Source organism: Seriola dumerili, unplaced genomic scaffold (assembly GCF_002260705.1).
Source record: "Seriola dumerili isolate Sdu_G_001 unplaced genomic scaffold, Sdu_1.0 BDQW01000003.1, whole genome shotgun sequence".
In the NCBI taxonomy this organism is placed as follows: domain Eukaryota; kingdom Metazoa; phylum Chordata; class Actinopteri; order Carangiformes; family Carangidae; genus Seriola; species Seriola dumerili.
In genome coordinates this window covers 16003616-16022995 of record NW_019174258.1, presented here as the reverse complement: position 1 = coordinate 16022995, position 19380 = coordinate 16003616, and the positions used below count along the sequence as shown (strand labels likewise).

Here is a 19380-nt window from a genome sequence, read left to right as displayed (position 1 = left end):
AGACAGGTTGTTCATGTCTGGATGATGTTGATCACTTTTTGGTTTTGTATTTGTTCGGAGGTACAGCCCACCGCATGGGATGTGGAAACATTTCACACACTAACTAGAGGTCTATGTGATTTGTAGTAAAAATCACCTGTCGGAAGATTAAAAAGAAACGAATGAAGGTATCCAGACTGTGCCAGCTATGCATAATGTGCTATTATGGTTTGGGAGAGATGTGAGTGTGTGTGTCTGTCATCAAGTGGGTCTGAGCAGGAAACGCAATTTCAAACTGCACTGAAACAGAGCTTGTGCTTGTTAAATCTGCATGTGTGACTGTGGTTAAATTAAATACATACACACACACACACACAGACACACACACACACACACACGCAGAGCAAGAGCTAACATATGTAAAAGCACACACATGCATTGTGTGCTTCAGCTGTACTCATTCTAAGTGATCTTGCAGTTAAGGATACATGAGTCATTACTGAAATGTGAGAAGTAAGTATTTTGTGAGCACATGTGCGTCATGATAATTGCATCCATATTTGACTTTCTGGACCAGCCCCTCTCTCTCTCTCTCTCTCTCTCTCTCTCTCTCTCTCACTCTCTCCCTTGGCCAGGAGGAAGGGGGGGGGAATTCCTCCCAAATGTACCAGCATCCAATATTTGCTAATAAACACAAAAGACTGACTGTAGTCGAGACACCAGATCCAAATAAACCCCCCAACCCTGCCCTGGGGAGCAGGCCATGGATTCACTCCACCACTGCTAACTGCTAATGAATGAGGTACTCTGCTGATCCCAGTAGAGACCTCCTTCACAGCTCTGCACTGGGACATGTGTTTATTTGTCTATTTATTTTATGGCTGCTGGATTTTTTTCAGTGATGACAATGTTTCCAAAAGACTCAAAAGACTTAACTTATGGACCAGTCTCTACAACAACCAGCTCATCCTATAGCCATGACACTGGATTCTGGCTATATTATATTAGCTGCTGATGTCATTATCATATGACACTGTTTTTAGTTACCATTGTCCCATTTCAATATAAAGCTTAACCTAGAAGCTACTTTAACTCTGATGCAAGAGTTAAGACTTATGATACCACCTCGTATACTCCCACAATCCTCTTCTGCTTTGGAAAGAAACATACAGGTTCCATCTGTGTCTCTGGAAGGATGCGAATACTGTTACACAGCACAAAAAAAAAAAATCACACTTCTTCAATCTACATTGTTCTCATCTGTGACATCACTGTCAATTCATAAGGTTTGGTAAGGTTTAGGCACAAAAACATCTTGATTAGGATGGAGGAAAAACCGGATCACGTATAAATGAAACCAATGTTTATTGGTGCAGGACACAGGAAGCAGACAGTGGCCTCCTGTGATAAAGTCACAGACCCATCCATCCACACTGACTTCACCCGTATGAGTTTTTGTGGCTCTATGATGTCACAAACTTTGCCCTTTGCACTTAACAAACTAAAGTCATAATTCACATGGCTGCTAGAGGTTCTTGTCATGTTTATGCATGAGTGCCTCTTGATCAGCAGGAGAGAGCAATTCAGAGATACCTCCCGTCCTGCTGCTGCTGAAAAGGAGGCAGGTGAGAGCCTCGTTAGAAGCACATGGACTGTTCCCGATATTACATGATGAATAAACTGTTCATCAGAGTGATGTGAAGTGGGAGGAAAAACTGTTTTTGTATTTTTGTCGTCACACAACAGGTTGTTTCCAGGGCGTGGGAGGTCTTCAGTGATGTTTCCTGCTCACTTCCTGATTCTGGAGGTGTTCAGGTCCTGGATGGTGGGCAGGTCGGCACCAGTGATCTTTTCTACAGTCCTGACTGTCTGTTGTAGTCTGTACCTGGCTTGTTTAATGGCCAAGAGAAACCAGACAGTAATGGATGTGCACAGAACAGACTGGATGTTTGAAGTGCAGAACTGGATCAGAACTAAGACAGGTTGAACTTCCGGAGCTGGTGCACAAAGAACTTCCTCTGCTGGCTCTTTTTGAGTAGACGTTGGATACCCATGTCAGGCCCTGGAAGATTTCGGCTTCCATAGCTAGCACAGTGCTGTCCAGTAAGGTGAAGAGGGGCAGTCTTAGGGGGTTCCTCCTGAAGTCCACTGTCATCTCCACAGGTTGGAGAGTGTTCAGCTCCAGGTTGTTGTGAGGGCCAGCTGTTCCGCCTCCAGCATCTCAGATGAGTCTGACGACTGATGTGTCGTCTGCAAATTTCAGTTTACCAGCCGGGTCTCCTAAGGTGCACTCAGAGTAGAGTGACAAGAGCACTGGGAAGAACACATATCCCTTGGGGGGGTGCTAGTGATCACTGTGTGGGTGCTGGATGTGATTTTCCCCAGCAGCATCTGCTGTTTCCTGTCTGTCATCGTTGGTGATCCACTGACAGGTGGAGGCCGGCACAGTGCGCTGGGTGAGTTTGGACCAGAGGACTTCTGGGCTGATGGTGTTGAAGGTAAAGTTGAAGTCCAAAAACTGGTTTCTTGCATATTTCCCTGGGGAGTCAGTGTTGCATGATGTAGTGCAGTCCCGTGCTGACTGCATCATCCACTAACCCGTTTGCCCGGTGGCCGGACTGCAGGGGCTCAGGGAGGGGGTCTAGGTGTGGGCCTGTGTCCTTCAGGAGGGTCAGCAACAGTTTCTCAAAAGGATTTATAACCACAGACGTCAGAGCGACAGGCCCGCAGTCATTGAGTCCTGTGATAGTGTTTCTACGTGTCCAGGATGATTGTGGAGCGTTTAAGCCAGGAGCGGACTTCACATAGCTCTGGTGATCTGGTGCAGATCTGAGTGAAGATGGGGGCCAGGCTGGTCAGCACACACTTTCAGACAGGAGGGTGACACGCTGTCTGGGCCTGATGCCTTCCTGATCCTCTGTCTCCAAAAACAGCTGGATGTGTGGTGTCTGGGACTGAGTGGGTGACGGGTGTGAATGTGGGTTTATCAAACCTACAGTGAAACACATTCAGGTCATCAGCCACATGATGCTTCTCCGTAGTGTTGGACGCTTTCCTGTGGCTGGTGACGTCCTGCAGGCCTCTCCACAATGACGAAGGGTCGTTAGCTAAGAACCTCTTTTCAGCTTTTCAGTGTAGCTCGTTTTTTGCAACTTCTGCAATCTCTTTGGTCAGTGGTTCCAGATCCTGTCCGCACCATCTGTACACCAACTTTTGTTCATGTAAAAAGCAGATTCCACCTCCCCTTGTTTTCCCCGATTACTCTGTTACATGGTCGGCTCAGTGGAGATGAAAACCAGGCAGCTGTATTGAGGTGTCCGAGATGGACTCACTGAGCTTTCAGTAAAGCACAGGGCAGCCGAGCGTGAACAGTCAGAGTTTGTTTTGCCAATGAGCAGCAGTTCATCCACTTTGTTGGCTAGAGAAATAGGGATTCCCCAGGTGAATGGATGGGAACTGTGTTCAAAATCCCCACTCTGACCAAGATCTCCACAAAACTAGGTGAAAAATTGTGTCAGAAGACTGTTGGATGTTAAGCAGTTCTTCTCTAGTGAATGTTGGAGTCGCAAAAGGCGGAACAACGAGACAAAAACAGTGAAAGCACGACAGGGTAAAGAACCGAGGCAACCAACCTGGATTGGAAATGAAATGATGTATTAAGACTCGTGCTAAATTCGGATGGAAACAACGACTGGTGTTGGAGGTAAACAGCAGCACCTCCGCAGCACTGTCTGTTCCAGCGACTCACCTCAAAGTCTAGAACTTTGATTCTTAATGAAATTCCTGCAGACTCACACACAGAGCAGAGGAGCATGAGGTGCTGAAAAGCTTACACTGCATGAGAGATACCTACGGTCGACTGAGTGACTGAGTGAAGAATAAGACTAAATCGTTATGTTAGTGATGTCACGGAAAGCATGGATGAGAAGCGCAGGCAGGCCACCAGGCCAAAGGAAGTCTATTCATATTCGGTGTGAACCATTCTATGAAATGATTTTGAAGGTGTATGCATGTGTGTATGTGACTGTGTGTATGTACCTGACACCTCCCGTTAACGCACAGGTCCGCCTCATATGGTCCACAAGGCGTCCCATCCATCACTCTGTCAGCCATCAGGGCTGGGACATCTCGACCCACCGGGCTGCAGAACAACACACACGGCTTCTCTGCTCACACACACACACACACACACACACACACACACACACACACACACACACACACACACACAAGATCATGTCATATCGTTAACATACTGGTAAAGCATAAAAATAAGGATGTGTTTCCATCTAACGTTAAGCAGAATTAATAAAAGAAATAATGACAGCAAACACAAGAAAGGAATTCAGTGCAACCAACTAATCCTTTCTCCTTAACTTAATGTAAATATATAAGTTTTGTCAAGTTCTTTCAACTTAGAATATCTAGTTTTAATTTTAGAACTTGAGCTGGTCTTTTGACTTGAAGCGATGAGTTGAATGAAAGTTCACTCAACTTTGAGGAGCGCAGTGGGAACAGAGAAGTTGAGTGGACAAGGCTCGTGTGAGTAGAAAAGAAAAGGCAACGACTGCAGGGAGGTGTAGAACAAACTCACTGAGGGTGTTGACTCACACTTAAGAGGAGAACAGCAATAACCACTGTATTCCTTAAAACGGTCATAATCCCACAATCCTTTTTAAAACCGTAAATTGTGTGATTGGCCCCCTGCTCGGCCGGCCAGTCGATTCTTCCTCAGAGAGACGTGAGGAATGCATTAATTATTTCATTAACAAACATTGTTGAGATTAGACATCACTTTAACACTGATTGCACAGAGCTTCACGCACTGTTGCACTCTCTAAATCATCCACCTGCCCTATTTTTTACAAATCTAATGAAAATAAAAGGAAAAATTGAAATATCACATTGACAGAAGTATTCGGACACTCCCATTTCTCTTGATCATCTCTGAGATGTTTCTACACTCTGATTGGAGTCCACCTGTGGTAAATTTAATAGATTAGACATGATTTGGTAAGACACACACCGGTATCACAACTGACAGAGAAAAACCAAGCCATGCAGAGCTCAGAGACAGGACCATGTCCAGGCACAAGTCTGGAGAAGTCTACAGAAAGATCTGCTGCTCTGAAGCTTCCAAAGAGCACAGTGGCCTCCGTGTTTCTTAAATGGAAGAATTTTGGAACAACCAGGACTCTTCCTGGAGCCAAATTGAGCAATCATGGGAGAAGGCCTTGGTAAGAGAGGTGACCAAGAACCTGATGGTCACTCTGGATGAGCTCCAGAGATCCCGCGTGCAGATGGAGAAACTTCCAGAGGGACGACCATCACTGCACTGATCTGAGCTTATTAACCACTCTCCTGGACGAATGAAAGAGGATGAAGGCATGACATTCATCTACCTCAACAGAAACATATTCACATACTGTTAGAATAAAAGTAAACAGCTGTAATGACGTGAACAGCACTTATTAAATAGCAGAACACTGGCAGCAGTGCTTCTGGAGGAGAATATAGGAGTGGGTGTTTGGATACATATCAATCCACTTTGGGAAGACATTAGAAGTCAAAGTGAGATAAAGATCACAGGAATTGCATGAGATCCTGACTTCAGTTTTTCTGGCCAGTGATATGACACCTGTGGTGAATTATAGTCTCCAGCCCATGTATTACCTATCCAAATTCCATAGCTGCATCCCAGTTCAGAATCTGGGCCAACAAAAAGTTTATCTGCAGTAAGCTGCCCAGCATCAACCAGCTGAATGTAATGGTATTAATATTGTATTAATAATAAATGCGTAGTGTATCCATAACCCCACAGCATGGTCCCCTGCCTGGCCTTCATGGACACTGGCATTAAACTAGTCTGCATTGGGCCTGGATGCTGCAACATCACGGACGGTCACCCTGACACCGCGAGATGGATCCAGGGGTTTTTTCACCAGAACCGGGGCCCAAGGCTCTGGTGTATAGCTCCACATAAAATCCAGCTGGAGCATTTTAATCCAGATTTGTTCGTCTGTTCTGCTCATTTCAGCGCTGAAACGCTAATATTACGCGTGGGTTTAACAAGCTACAGTAGTAGGCTGCAACCCGTGACCTGTGGTTGGCGTGGTCTTGCGTGACCCAGAAAACAGTCAGTCTGAGCGACCTGTTGTGGGATATGGGACCTTTAAGTTGTTTCTGTTGTCTCTATAGATACAGTATGTACAGAAATAATTACATACAATCTAATTCTAGAGGTTCTATATATGAAGCTGCATGTAAGCTGATTTGATGTTTACAATGCTTATCTATGACATGCAACGCGTATCTTTATCTATAACATGCTACATATTCTCATTGCATCATACAATATTTTTCATACACACTTTATACTCTTTATGAAATGTGTTCTATATTTGGTCTGTGTTTACATGGGTCATATCTTTCATTTCATTGTTTGCTTTAGTCCAGGTTCGTGTCTCAAGCTTACAGGCTACAGTGTGGATATTTTTGGTTATCCCATTTACTAATATTTACAGTATATACTTATTTATATTCTTGTATAGTTTCCCTGCACAGTAGTATTTTCTCTAACCTAGGTTGTATATACTGTGGTCGAAAGTATCGCCCCCTCTTTCAAGCTTCTTACTGACACCCTGGTGTTTAGTGGTGTAATATGACAAAGCACAAGAAGCACACAGATATGTTTGATTCATTTAGTATTGACATATGGTCTGTGTGTTTAAATCTGTCTGTAGTGTAAACAATCAAAGGATAAAATGTGTGTATAAGATCCTGAACATGCTGCAACTTGTTGGTGTAAATTCTCTGGCTCTTCGTGGCTTTTAAGTAACACATTAGTATCGCTCCAACACTGAGAACCTTAAAGGTTCCATATTGTAGAGAGTGAGGTCCATGTATTTTTTGATTGTAAAGCAGGTCTAGGTTTTATATTAATACGCCCTCAGCATGGCCCACCTGGACCCACCATCCACTGTTTTTTTGTTTTTTTGTTGTTGTTTATTAAAAACACAACACCAAGTGGTCATTCTGTCGCTGACCTAGCAAGTTACACGGCAGGAAAATGTGGAGGAAACTCTGCATAATCGTTGGATGTCAGGAAGCCTATATACCACTGCACAGTCTCCCCAAGGGTAGTAATATGTGGTTGGCCTGGCCGTGTGCCGCTCAGAAAACAGTCAGCCAATCAGAGGACAGGTTCAGACACAGACACACAACACCCTGTTGTTACTGGAGCTCCAGAGAGGAGATGTAAAACTATATTGAGATGGTTTTAGGTTCTCAAACCAAATATATCTGTTTACAGATATCAAAACTTCTAACAAAATACTTGAAAAGAGTGAAACATGGAACCGTTGATGCAGATATTCCATTCTGCGCAATAAAAAACATTCGTGTTACGGCTGAAAATTTGAAGAAGTTCTGTCAAGGCGTGACTGACATATTTTGTCCACGAGAATGGGACCTATGTATGTATGTATGTATGTATGTATGGAAGGACACCCTGAAGACAAAATGCCTCCGGCTCTGGCAGTCGCTGACGCAGAGAGAGATACAAACTAAACCAAAAGTGACTTTACCTTCTGATTGTGCCTCCTACATTTTGGGACTGACTCCCGGTACCACTGTCATGCACCACGTTGCCTATGATGAGGAATTAGCTGATGGGTGAGGGGGTTATCGCTACAGCAGGAAGCTGTATGTCTGTGTTCATGTGCGTCTCACCGTCATTAATAATAGCAGTCAGCATGCTGCCCTTCTTCTTGCTGGCGTGTCGGTCGTAGGACAGACACTGCAGGTCTCTGAAGCTGGGGGCCCCTTTGGGACAGGGGGGACCTTCACAGGCTTTGTGCTCCACACTGGCCTTCTGACAGTGTCGCCCGCCAGGACCAGGCCTGTGTATACACATACACACACACACACACACACACACACACACACACACACACACATTACACACAGTATGAACAGTCACAGTTTAGGACACTAGTAAACAGAGGCTAACACTTGTTTTTAAGCATCCAACAAGATACACTGAACACATTTTTGAGTCAGTATGATGCAGACAGGTCAGCGTCACTGAAAACGAATCATGCATGAAAATAGTGAATTATTTTCATGCATGCTTGTATGGAAGCTGACCTGAATGTCAATTAGAATCAGTTTAGTTGGAGGGCAGTGTAGCAGTCAGTTCTATAAGAGGAATTGCGTGCTGTGGTGTTACTGCCAGTATCACATTACAGTACCTCACAGACTCACAGAGATCCAATACTCACTCTGTATAGGCACAGTTTAATTTCAAGGTAATCACCCATGATTGGAAAATATGACAGTGTGTGGGTACAGACATAGGAAAGTCTGTCAGACTCTTTTTTTTTAAGTTTCATGAGTCGTCAGGGTATCAATCAGCAGGTGATAAAAACAGCTGAATGCTCCATGGAGATCTGCATCCAGTGTCTGTTTCACAAAATAACATCCATTCTACACCTACAGCAGAGATTAGAGAATTTGTTTTTGCCACTGCAGACACACTGACGGTGGATTCATCAAATGTGGCATCTATTCAAAATTCACTTTAAATCCAAATTTGGCACACACAACTTGGACCTGTTTTCTCCTGAGTGGAACCTCACAACATCCCATTGGGGCCCTACTGGAGAAAATGAACCAATTACCTTGGCAAAGCACAACCCTGTTTTTCTAGTTATTATATGTGTGCTATCATACATATTAAAAACGTGTTGACATTGTAATACTCTTTATTTTTTAACCTAAATTCTCTTTCTCTCTCTCTTTCTCTCTCTCTCTCACACACACACACACACACACACACACACACACACAGACAGAGAGGTGACATACGGAGGGTTGTCACATTTCCTCTGTCTGAACTGGACTCCAGTACCGCAGGTCCTGCTGCACATGCTCCACTGGCTCCATGGACTCCAGTCGCCGTCCACATGCTGAGGGATGGGAGTCTTACTGACACACTCGCCTGCCCTGCACCACTGACACACACACACACACACACGCACGCACGCACACACTGAGATTAAAATCATTTCAAATACACGAAACACTCATCACAGTCTTCTGTCAGAAGCTGTTGCCTGACAGCACAGTGTGTGTGTGAGTGAGTTAGTTCTACCTTGTCTGCTCCACACTCTGTTCCATCCAGAGGAGGATCCAGTTTGGTCTTGCAAGATGCATCTCCTTCTACTAAACACCACAGGCCAGCACACATGAGGCACACAGACATACACACACACACACACACACACACGCACGCACGCACACACAGAGAGAGAGAGAGAGAGAAAGAGAGAGAGAGAGAGAGAGAGAGAAATATGGGATACCATAAATTCTCACATACATTCCATCATTCCCAAAGTAAATTCAGCATCAGATTGATTTACTGTCAAATTCCATCAGTATAACAACAGACTCATGTCATGCTCACTACTCTGCAAAAAAAAAAAAAAATCAGGAAAGTGAAAGATTATGAACCACTAGAGGGCTTTTAATGTGAAACATCTGTGTACCTGTTGCGTTTGCAGTAACAGAAAACAGCATGATGATATGATAGAAATAAAGGAAAAATGAAAATAAAGATCTGTCTCCATTATAAGCCTTTCTAGAATAAAAGTCTGGTTTTCTCTTAGGTGAAGAAAAATGAAGGCTCTGGACATGATTAGAGAATTTACAGTATGTCAGATTTTGAATGAGTTAAACCCTGAGGCACCACATTAAATATACAGCCCTGAGGCAGCAACCAAAATGGTCAGAAGCAGTTCTGTTTACTCTGAATGTCTGACAGTTTCCCAATCAAATCACAGGCTTGAAGCTCAGAGTGCTCGTGTTTCTGGTGCTGACATGTTACATGTGTGTATTAAGTCATTACCAGGTGCATTCACACTGCAGCAACTCGCTTAATATTATGCTTCAGTCACAGAGTTCCGACTTCTGGAATCTAAAGCATTTTACAACTAAAAACTGTGAAAGACAAAAAATGCAAAAATGAACACTTGTTCACTTTGCCTCAAGCCTCCATGCCTCTACTAGCTACTGTATGTATACTGTACCACTACAATGACCTGCATGTGACCAGTTTTAGTCTGGTGTCCATAGACAGTTGAAGTCTGATTCCATTGTTCGTTCAGTCTCTTGTTCAAGGCTTCTCTGTGTCAGGGATGCAGTCTTCCCAAAAACTGCCACATATAACGTCTGATAACATAACACATAACACCACATAACTGATGTCACCACAGTGTTCCTCTCAAGACTCCCCGATATTTAAAGACGATATTTAGATGTTCTGACAGTCCAGGGAGTGTCATGATGGGATGCTTCTGGTGGTCCCTGTTGATTTAACAGAGTCTGTCCTGGTGTGAAGTCAGAGCCACCACACACATAGGCATGGGATGATATAAAAGTGTCATGTCACGATTATAATGGCAAAAATAATTGTAATTCACGATATCACTACGATAATCATGAAAATATGATTTAAACTAAAACATATTGAAATCATTTTTTTTGCATAAAGTCCTATCTGAACAGTGTAATGTTAGAGTGGAGAGCAGTGGAAATGCTGTAGATAGTCATTTCTACATGCATACATCCTATTAAACCATCACACTTACATTTATTGTTATGGTTGATAAATACATGTAGAGTGATGTTCAATGTACATGCAAGGAGATGCTCTGTCAAATAAAATAAATTATGATTGATTTGAACTGTTCCTTATGGTCTGTGGTCAAATTAATGTTCTAGAAAAACAATAGTAAACTGCAGTGAATTCATCAGAGAACGCAGCTAAGCCCCGTCTGAGACAGCAGAAAAATCTGATCAGATGTAAAAGATGAAACACATTAGGTATTTAGCTACATAGCTAATGCTACCTAGAGAACATTAGCTTGATTCACTTTTGACCAAAACATTAATTAACATTCACAACACACAGCATCATAATGTAACAAAGATTCAGATAAATGTCAACGTTACATACTCAAATGTTAGTTAAGTAACGGTAACTTGCAGTAACATTAGTTAATTTTAACCGCGAACAAAGCTAAATGGTTGTCATGGAGATAGGAGTTCAAATTGGAGGTGTTTGTTCCTGTCGTTCATTGTTTTGGAATCAACAGTATTTCCACACACCTGATTTAACTTTCTTTTGTGGCGGAGATACAATGGTGTAGTGAGGAAATGTGGGGGAGGCTCTCCGTCTCCCCATGGACACTCTTGGGGAAGAGACCCTGTGTACCTGAGAAGTGATTACCGATGACTGTCGCCAGTGCTAAAGGGTGTGGGGGATCACGCTGAAAGAAAGAAGTGGGCAACAGTTGGATGACGTGTGAGACAGACTGAACTTCTTCTGACTGTGGCTGAGGCCGGGGCACCGTAGCCTTTTTTTTGTTGCCAACAGTGAAGACAGTTAAGCAGGGAACCGTTCCTGTGTTAGGAGGGGAGGCTAGACGCCTCCTTTACAAAGAGAAGGACCAGGGACTAGTGGTGCCCCTGCGACCCACGGGTTGTTTATCTTCCTAACTCCACCTCACACATAACGCTGTCTCCAGCCATCTCGGTTGCTGTGGGCGCCTCCCAGGTCTACGGGGGACTCCATGGTCACTCTTGTCGTCAGACCGGGGCGAGATAAAATAAAACCTACAACATTTTCATGTTTAATGTTTGTAAATTGTCTTCTCATTTTTGGTCTTAAAAATAGATTTTAATAATTTGACACCCTGTTAAGGCTCAGTAAGAGGCAACGCTGGTAGTTAAGGAGTCCATCTGCCTCCCCCTATTGGTAGAAATGGTTCTGACCTGCATACGGTTTGGAGTGGTCCATAGAGTGATGTGCATTTTGTGTGCAGTGTGTTGGTTGCTGTGCAGTGGGACTTTGTGCAGTGTTCCTTCCCAGGGTGTGTGTTAAGTTTAAAAATAAATCGATGTAGGACTGCATGTTAGCGAGCTACACAGCATTTACAAGTCACTCATCAAGATATTCATGATGATCTCGATCATGGAAATCCACCATAAAGAACTTGTTGTAAGTGGTTTTGATCGCCACATGTGACAAAATCGTACATGGTCCCATCCCCACACACGCATAACACTCACCATAACACACTGTATGACTCTGATCCACCTCTCACATTACTTATGTCTGATACTACATACTACAGGGAGCCCACTCACACAGGCCAGTATCTTTATCTGAACTCTCACTTACAACCAAATACAGGTGATGAGGACCACCAGAATCATCCCAGTGGGACTCCCATATGGCTAGACTGTCAGAACATCTAACCAGAGTCACAGGGTGTCTGGGGGACCCCCCAAGAGGAAGGTGGTGGCATACATCATCATGACATCACATGTGACAGCTGTGCAGAACAGGAAAGCAAAGAACACACATGAAAACCAGACCAAACCTGGTAAAAGCATCCACTGGGAAGAGTTCAAACGTCATCAACTGGGAGTCAGTCCCACATTGTTAAACAGAATAATATGTGACATTTAAAATACTGGGATAAATGGAGTGCGTTGTACCTCCATGTCATTGCAGAAAGTGGCATTGGTTCCAAACAGGATCTGGCACTGTTCATCCACGCTGTAGTGCATGCCCGGCAGCTTGGGAGGCAGCCGGACCTGGTAACGGCTCCTGGGGTCTGTGTGCAGTAGGCAGGCGCTGGCTTTGGATCTGTTTGAAAGGCACAAAAGAGAAGGATTCATACTGCGTGCTTACCAGTCAGCTGTTTCACTTCCAAGAGTTTTGTTTTCATTGTCAAATCTGAGTCCAAGAGAGACTTGGCATTTACATGGCAAATTTGAACAATGCTAGTTGTTATTTTGAAAGCAGATGCAGATGAGCATTGATGGTGACATCAAAGCATTTACAGTATGAGCCAAAGCTAAGACTCCATTGTATGTGTGATGTCTGTCTATCGTTTGTGCATGTTTCCTGGGGCTGGGTTTATTGTCCAGCAGAATATTTTATCTTTGTCTGAAAAAATGCAGTTTGTGGATTAATTCACAGTGACAACTGCCTTTACCATTAGAAAATGTAGGGAACGGTCCAAAGCCACAAGGAGCCCTAATTTTTATAGTTACTACTGCATGATGTTCAGATATAAAATACATCTACACTCACCAAGCACTTATTAAGAACACCATACTACGTAGGACTCTGTTTGCTCTCAAACAGTGGCACTGGCACAGGAGCCATATTACAGACACTTCTTATCTTAAGTCCAGATCCAAATCCTCACTAATTATAAGAAACCTATCTTATCTTACATTATACTATGTTTCACCTCAGGTTAGGAAATCCTAAATACTCAATCCAACATGGGTTAACAGTTAGCCTACCTAGCACCCGATGCTACTTTTCTTATCTTATCTCACTGGGGTATTTTTATAACCTATTAGACTTCTAATTGAAATATACAAAAAAGGCCACTTTACTCCAAAAACCCCCATTAGCAATAAATAAATAAATAAATAAATAAAAATGAAGCACATTTTTCAGTTGCACCACAACAACTATACTAACGACCGTTTTGTCATCAAACTGCAACACATCTTCAGGGTCTGCCATAAGCGTCTCAATAAATAAGTTCCGTCTGTTGACATTTCCTTGGTTGCAATAAAAGAGCAGCCAGTGAACTACACAAGTTAGGTAAGTAGTGGAAAAAATTAAGTTGTAGTGTTATGTAATCACGTTGGCATTTTACCTGTGAAGGACGTCACAAGGGGCGGAGCCAGTTGGGTAGCGTGGAATATAACCATGAGTCATGTATGTTATGGTTCACCTGCCATGAGTTAAAGTAAAAGTTCTGACCGCTAAACTAAAAGTATTATTTATTGTATGAGAATGAACCCAACACAACATGGTGTCAGAGGCGGAGCTGCTTTGAGCTACGGCCCGGAGGAAGGAAAGTGCACGGCTAGCAAACGACTAGCACGCTAGAGAAAAAAAAAGATAGCAACATGGAGGACGAGGCAGCGGCACCCCGGCCGGGAATCGCGGCACCTCCGACGGCAACTTTCACCATTAAACCTCCGGAACCCTTTGACTTCTCGAAGCCACAGGACTGGGAGAAGTGGACAAGGAGATTTGAGCGTTTCAGACTGGCAAGTAATTTGAACAATTCCTCTGCAGCTAACCAGGTATACACACTGGTGCACTGCATGGGAGACGAGGCTGACGACGTGATACGAGGGCTCGACTTAACGAGCGTGCAGCGCCAGCTATATGATGCAGTTAAAAGAGGATATGACACATAATATGTTCCAAAGAAAAACGTGATTTATGAACGGGCTAAATTCAACAAGAGAGTACAGCATCCTACTGAAACAGTAGACTCGTTCATCACAGCACTTTATGCACTAGCAGAGAACTGTGAGCATGGGGAACTGCACAGTGAACTTTAGAGGGACAGATTGGTTGTAGATCTTAAGGATCCATCACTGTCAGAGAGGATGCAACTTGACCTCACCATGGTTACTGTGTACAGCTGTAGCCTCAGAATTTTTAGGACATACAAATGTAAACTGCATTAAGAAAAAGAAACTAAAATGTCTTTATTATTTGCAGACTAAAACTAACGATGATCAAATAGAAGAAACTCTAATAACTAACGAACTTTAATTATTAATTTGATTATTATACATTGTCATACATTACTCAGAATTAGGTCTGCAGCAACATTCTATTTTCAAAATTGCAGTAGATGTTTGGAGAAGCTGAAACTCAGCTTCTAGACAGAAAAAGGTCTAAATGTCATTATCATTTAAATGAGCTCAACTCCACTTTGATGATGCAGATCTAGGTGATGATTTTGCTGTAAAAGAAAATGTGTTTCCATTTTCTCAGTGTTTGTGGTGTTTGGTATCAGTGAGTTGGAGACATTTCTTTTGTGCTTCTTCACAGATCATTGTCCAGGTCTGATAAATCACTCAGCCTGTTAGAAAACGTCCCATTACAACAAGCTGAGATTCTAACCTCAGATGACATGGAATTACTAAATGAGTAAAGAACATATTTGAACTGTAATCAATCTGCAAGTTAAGATCTGGGAGTGTGAGGGACAGATTCACGAATGCAAAACAGGTTTTTAGCATAAATCCTGTTTTACATTCACCAGAAACCAGCCCTGGAAACTAGCCCTCATAATGTTCTTTAGATGTTTGTCAGATTCTGAGCATGTGAGGACCCACCCACATCTGACTGTCAGGCTCTCAGCTTTTTTCAATTTCACTCTTTTAGAGGAATGGCCAGTGGGCAGATGTTGTTCAGACGCTGGAGTCTAACAGAGAGATGTTTTACTTCCAGGTTCATTTAGTGGAGTTCCCTCTGAACTCAGTTGCATATGAGGGAATCAAAGTGAAAGTGAACAGCTTAGGAAGACCTGGTGTAGGTCACATTACACAACTTCTTTTGTACGTTATATTCAATTATAATAATAATAGTAATATTACAATTCTCTCAAAACCTGCTTTTATTCTTACAGAATTAACCAGTCGATGCTACAGCAACAATAAATGTTTACACTTGTGCTTCCACTGACTGAAGCGTTTTATGACACAAACAACAGATAAGTAAATTTAATTACTTAAAAACCACCGTTGGTTCACTGTTCATAGATCATTTTCTTAAGTACTATTTTATGTCACTTGTACTTTAATGGAGTGTTGACATTCCAATATATGATACTTAATATAAATGTACATCATCACATTTTAGAGTGAACTATTGTTTTTTTTTTTTTACTCTTCTGCATATATTTTTCAGCTGTATAGAAAAGTTACTTTGAAGATTAAAAAACATGAAACTTATAAAACACAACAAATGTAAAGATTAAACTGGTGGTTCCAAACGTTCTTGGTTTCTCACCCTTCATAAGAAAGTAGTGTGTAGTTGAGACCCCTGTCACGTTTGAGATGAGCTGTCAGTAGAGACATTTCCCCTGTAAACCTCTAAGATGTTTGAGGTCAAAATATCTAATATTTCACCCAAAAAGCAAAAAATGAAAATTTGTTTATCAAAACTTTGTTTTCTCTTCTTCCCTCCCCCATTAATCGTCTCACAACCCTCAGTCAGATTCATCTCATGACTTTTAGAATCAGTCCCAAGGCTATTTTGTCTGCAGAACAAGTACTTTTACTTTTGATACTTTATGCACATTTTGCCAGAAATACTTTTGTATTTACACTTTAAGTTCAGATGAAACCATATTTTGTTATCCCTTTTCAAATGATGTAAATGATAATGTCAGCATCTTTTTTTTTTATGTATTTCAATAGTGTTATACTATTGAGAGGAAGAGAAAGGGGGCTTCAGGGGAATATCAGAGATGCTCCTGTATGTCTCAGCTGGGTGGAGGAGAATGCCTGGGTCTGTGTCTGACTGACTGAAGCTGGTAGGTTGAGCTCTGGTTCTGTCAGCCGGAGAATGAGGGGGGATGTAAACAAGTTTTGTTATCTGTGGTACTGAGGAGTAAGGAACACATCTGAATGAACCAGCGTGTCATTTGTAGATATATTTATTTTCTCTTGAATATGTTGCAATTAAGTAGCTAATTGGCTGCAGACAGATGACAAATAACATGCTTGAAAATGGAATTGTGGCTGCAGGAGGTGTAATTTTGAATAATATATATTATTGTCACATTTTATTAGATTATCATTAGTCTTCAAATAATAAAGACATTCAGTCTCTTTTTCTGAAACACAGTCTGTAACTTCTGCCTTTAGGGGTCTATCAATCAAAACAATAACAAAAGACAGCGTTGGGTGATGACATGAAATAGCGTGGGATCATGGGAGTTGTTGTCTTCCCCATCATTACTGTAAGCTCCTCCCAGTTTGGCTTCCTTCTGTGTCAGTGGTTCAGGAAATCAAACAGACCTGGTGATTCTAACCGGTAAAAACACTGAATAAAGATGAATAAAGATGACGAAGAAGAGCTGGAGCTGAGATTGATGCTAAACTTTGTTTTGAACTTATGAACCAGAGCAGCTGAATTATCCACAGAGGTGTCTTTCGCTTCATAACAAATGGACCAGGAGATTAAAAACCGGTAAATGAATAAAGCAGTTTCACTTTTTAAAGACATAGACATTCTCTTTAGTCATTTTTAGATATTTTAATGTGGAAAAGTTACATATTATAACTTGAATGCATTTCAGTTCTCATGTCTCACCATGTTTGTTGTACACAGTAACCATGGTTAAAGGCACTATTTACCTATTAATACCAGACTCTAATGGTTCACACACACAGTGCCCAGTTAAAAAAATAACACACACACAAAAAAGCACCAGAGGTAGGCAAGACAATAGATGGTTAACTCTTTTGCAACAGACTGGACTTCTTTCCTCATGAGCTGAAAGACCACATCACGGTGTTTTGAACTTATTATATAGTTGTGTTTTAAGGGGGGTGGGACTGAGTTTGAGCAGTTAGCATGGCTAAAAACACAGATGAGTCACAAATGAAAGGAAAAGAAACATAAAGTGTCTTATTAATGGTATCATTGTTCAGCAGCTTCAGTGGTTCTTGTCAAGAAAGATGGAGGGACAAACAGTGTTCTTCTACATGTTTCATTGACTGCGGTGAAGAGCACTGTCTGACACTAAGTTTTATGGCAATCTTCCCAGCAGCTATCAGCAGTTGGACAGATGAACTCATGAAATACTTAATGAACAACTACACCATTTTTAGCTCTCATCACTTGTGGAGCAAAAATTGTGTAAATCGAGCTCAGTCTCTGCCTCCTGCAGAGATGTTGTCAGGTTCTCCAACAACACCCTGAGCAAAGCCAGTGGAACAACTGCCTTATAAGCATGATAAATAGTTTTTCTGAGGTGTGTCTGAGCACAGAAAGAAAGACAGTGAGGAGACAGTTAATGGCAGCAGGCAGCTAACTGCAGCTGGTTATTCAATGTTTACCTGCTGCATTTTGACTCTCTTTTAAGCCTTATGCTAAGGCTTAAAAGCTACAAAAGTTTTTATTCACAGTCTTTATTTGTAGCAGCAGTAGGTTGCGTCGAAGTAACGTTGTTTTTGTTGTTCAAGCTAACGAGAGCCAACTGGCTGAGATTGGTATCAGTTGTTGAGCGTGCTAGCTTAAGAGAGGCAGAGGATATAGAGAGTTGAAGTCATGACGTCACGTCTGGGCTAGCCTCCATTACTCTAGCTTTTGTAACTCAATGCAATCTCTCATTATGCATTTGTGTCATCAGTCTGAAAAAAGTGTGTAGCTGTAGTTCAGTTTCCATATTCTAAGACAAACTGGAACCACGACAGCAGTTGCTATGAGAAATTGAATCCCTCGTGATTTTAACAAAGTTAAACAATGATTACTTTGTAAGCACACAAAAAAACGACAACTTCCAGGGTGGATACTTACGTCATTATAACTTGGTCTAGTCCATATCCATAAAACTCAATACTGCTCTGTTCTGAAGTCATTTTTCTAACTCTTAGCTGTAATCTCTGCTGTCTAAAAACTTCATCACCATTTTCTCCTTCTGAAATTGGGTCCTGCTCTTTTTAATTGGTAGGCCACAGTCAGTCCAGATCAGGTGCTGGCACTCCCCTGGGTTGTGTGCTAAGCCCACTCCTGTTCATGCTGCTGACACACAACTGCACTGCATCATCCAGCTGCAACCGCATCATGAAGTTTGCTGATGACAGTAGTGGGCCTCATTTACAAAGCACCTCACACATGACATCACTCTCCAATTAAATCACTGCAGCGTCTCCACTTCCTGAGTCAACTGAAGACATTGAACCTTCCTTCACCTGTCTTTGCCACATTCTACACAGTACAAGTGACAACATCCTGTACACCTGGCATCACTGGTATGGTATGGGAACTGCATAGCACCTTACAATGAGCAGCAAAAAAGATCATTGGTACTTCTCTCCCCTCCATACAACATATCTATGAATCATGGTGTGCAAGGTCCTCAGTATCATGAAGGAACCCACCTACCCTGGCCACAGCCTCTTTTGTGGTCTGTGCAAAACTTTGGACATCCTTATACTTGTCAAACAATAAGAATATTAGGCTTTTAGGCCTTAATTGACACATGAAGTAGGTGAAGAATCATTATTGACACCTGATGATAATTCTAAAGCTGATTAATTTTGACTTTTTAAACCTTTAACACTCAACACCCATGGCCCCTGGTGCATCAAGCTATGTCTCACCTGAGGAAGTTCTCCAGATCATCGCGGCTGCAGGAGGACCAGGACAGGTCGCTGGGGTTTCTTCCTTTCACCCATTCACCAGACATGATGTGGGAGTGACCAGTGCAGGTTGTGTGGTCGTCGTCATGGCTCATTCCCATGCTGAAGACAAGACATGGATACAAAGAC

The 19380-nt window shown here is 42.3% G+C and overlaps 1 protein-coding gene across 1 annotated transcript in view; it reads right to left on the bottom strand.

Annotated features, from left to right (window-relative positions):
* Positions 1 to 19380, bottom strand: part of adamts17 (ADAM metallopeptidase with thrombospondin type 1 motif 17) — a 136388-nt gene that overhangs the window by 32892 nt on the left and 84116 nt on the right. Inside the window, exons 9-14 of the mRNA XM_022742136.1 lie at positions 19213 to 19353; positions 12543 to 12694; positions 9134 to 9234; positions 8848 to 8993; positions 7711 to 7880; positions 4018 to 4145 (exon numbers count right to left, since the gene is read on the bottom strand). Of these exons, the coding sequence (XP_022597857.1) occupies positions 4018 to 4145; positions 7711 to 7880; positions 8848 to 8993; positions 9134 to 9234; positions 12543 to 12694; positions 19213 to 19353 (838 nt within the window). The remainder of the gene's footprint in view (positions 1 to 4017; positions 4146 to 7710; positions 7881 to 8847; positions 8994 to 9133; positions 9235 to 12542; positions 12695 to 19212; positions 19354 to 19380) is intronic.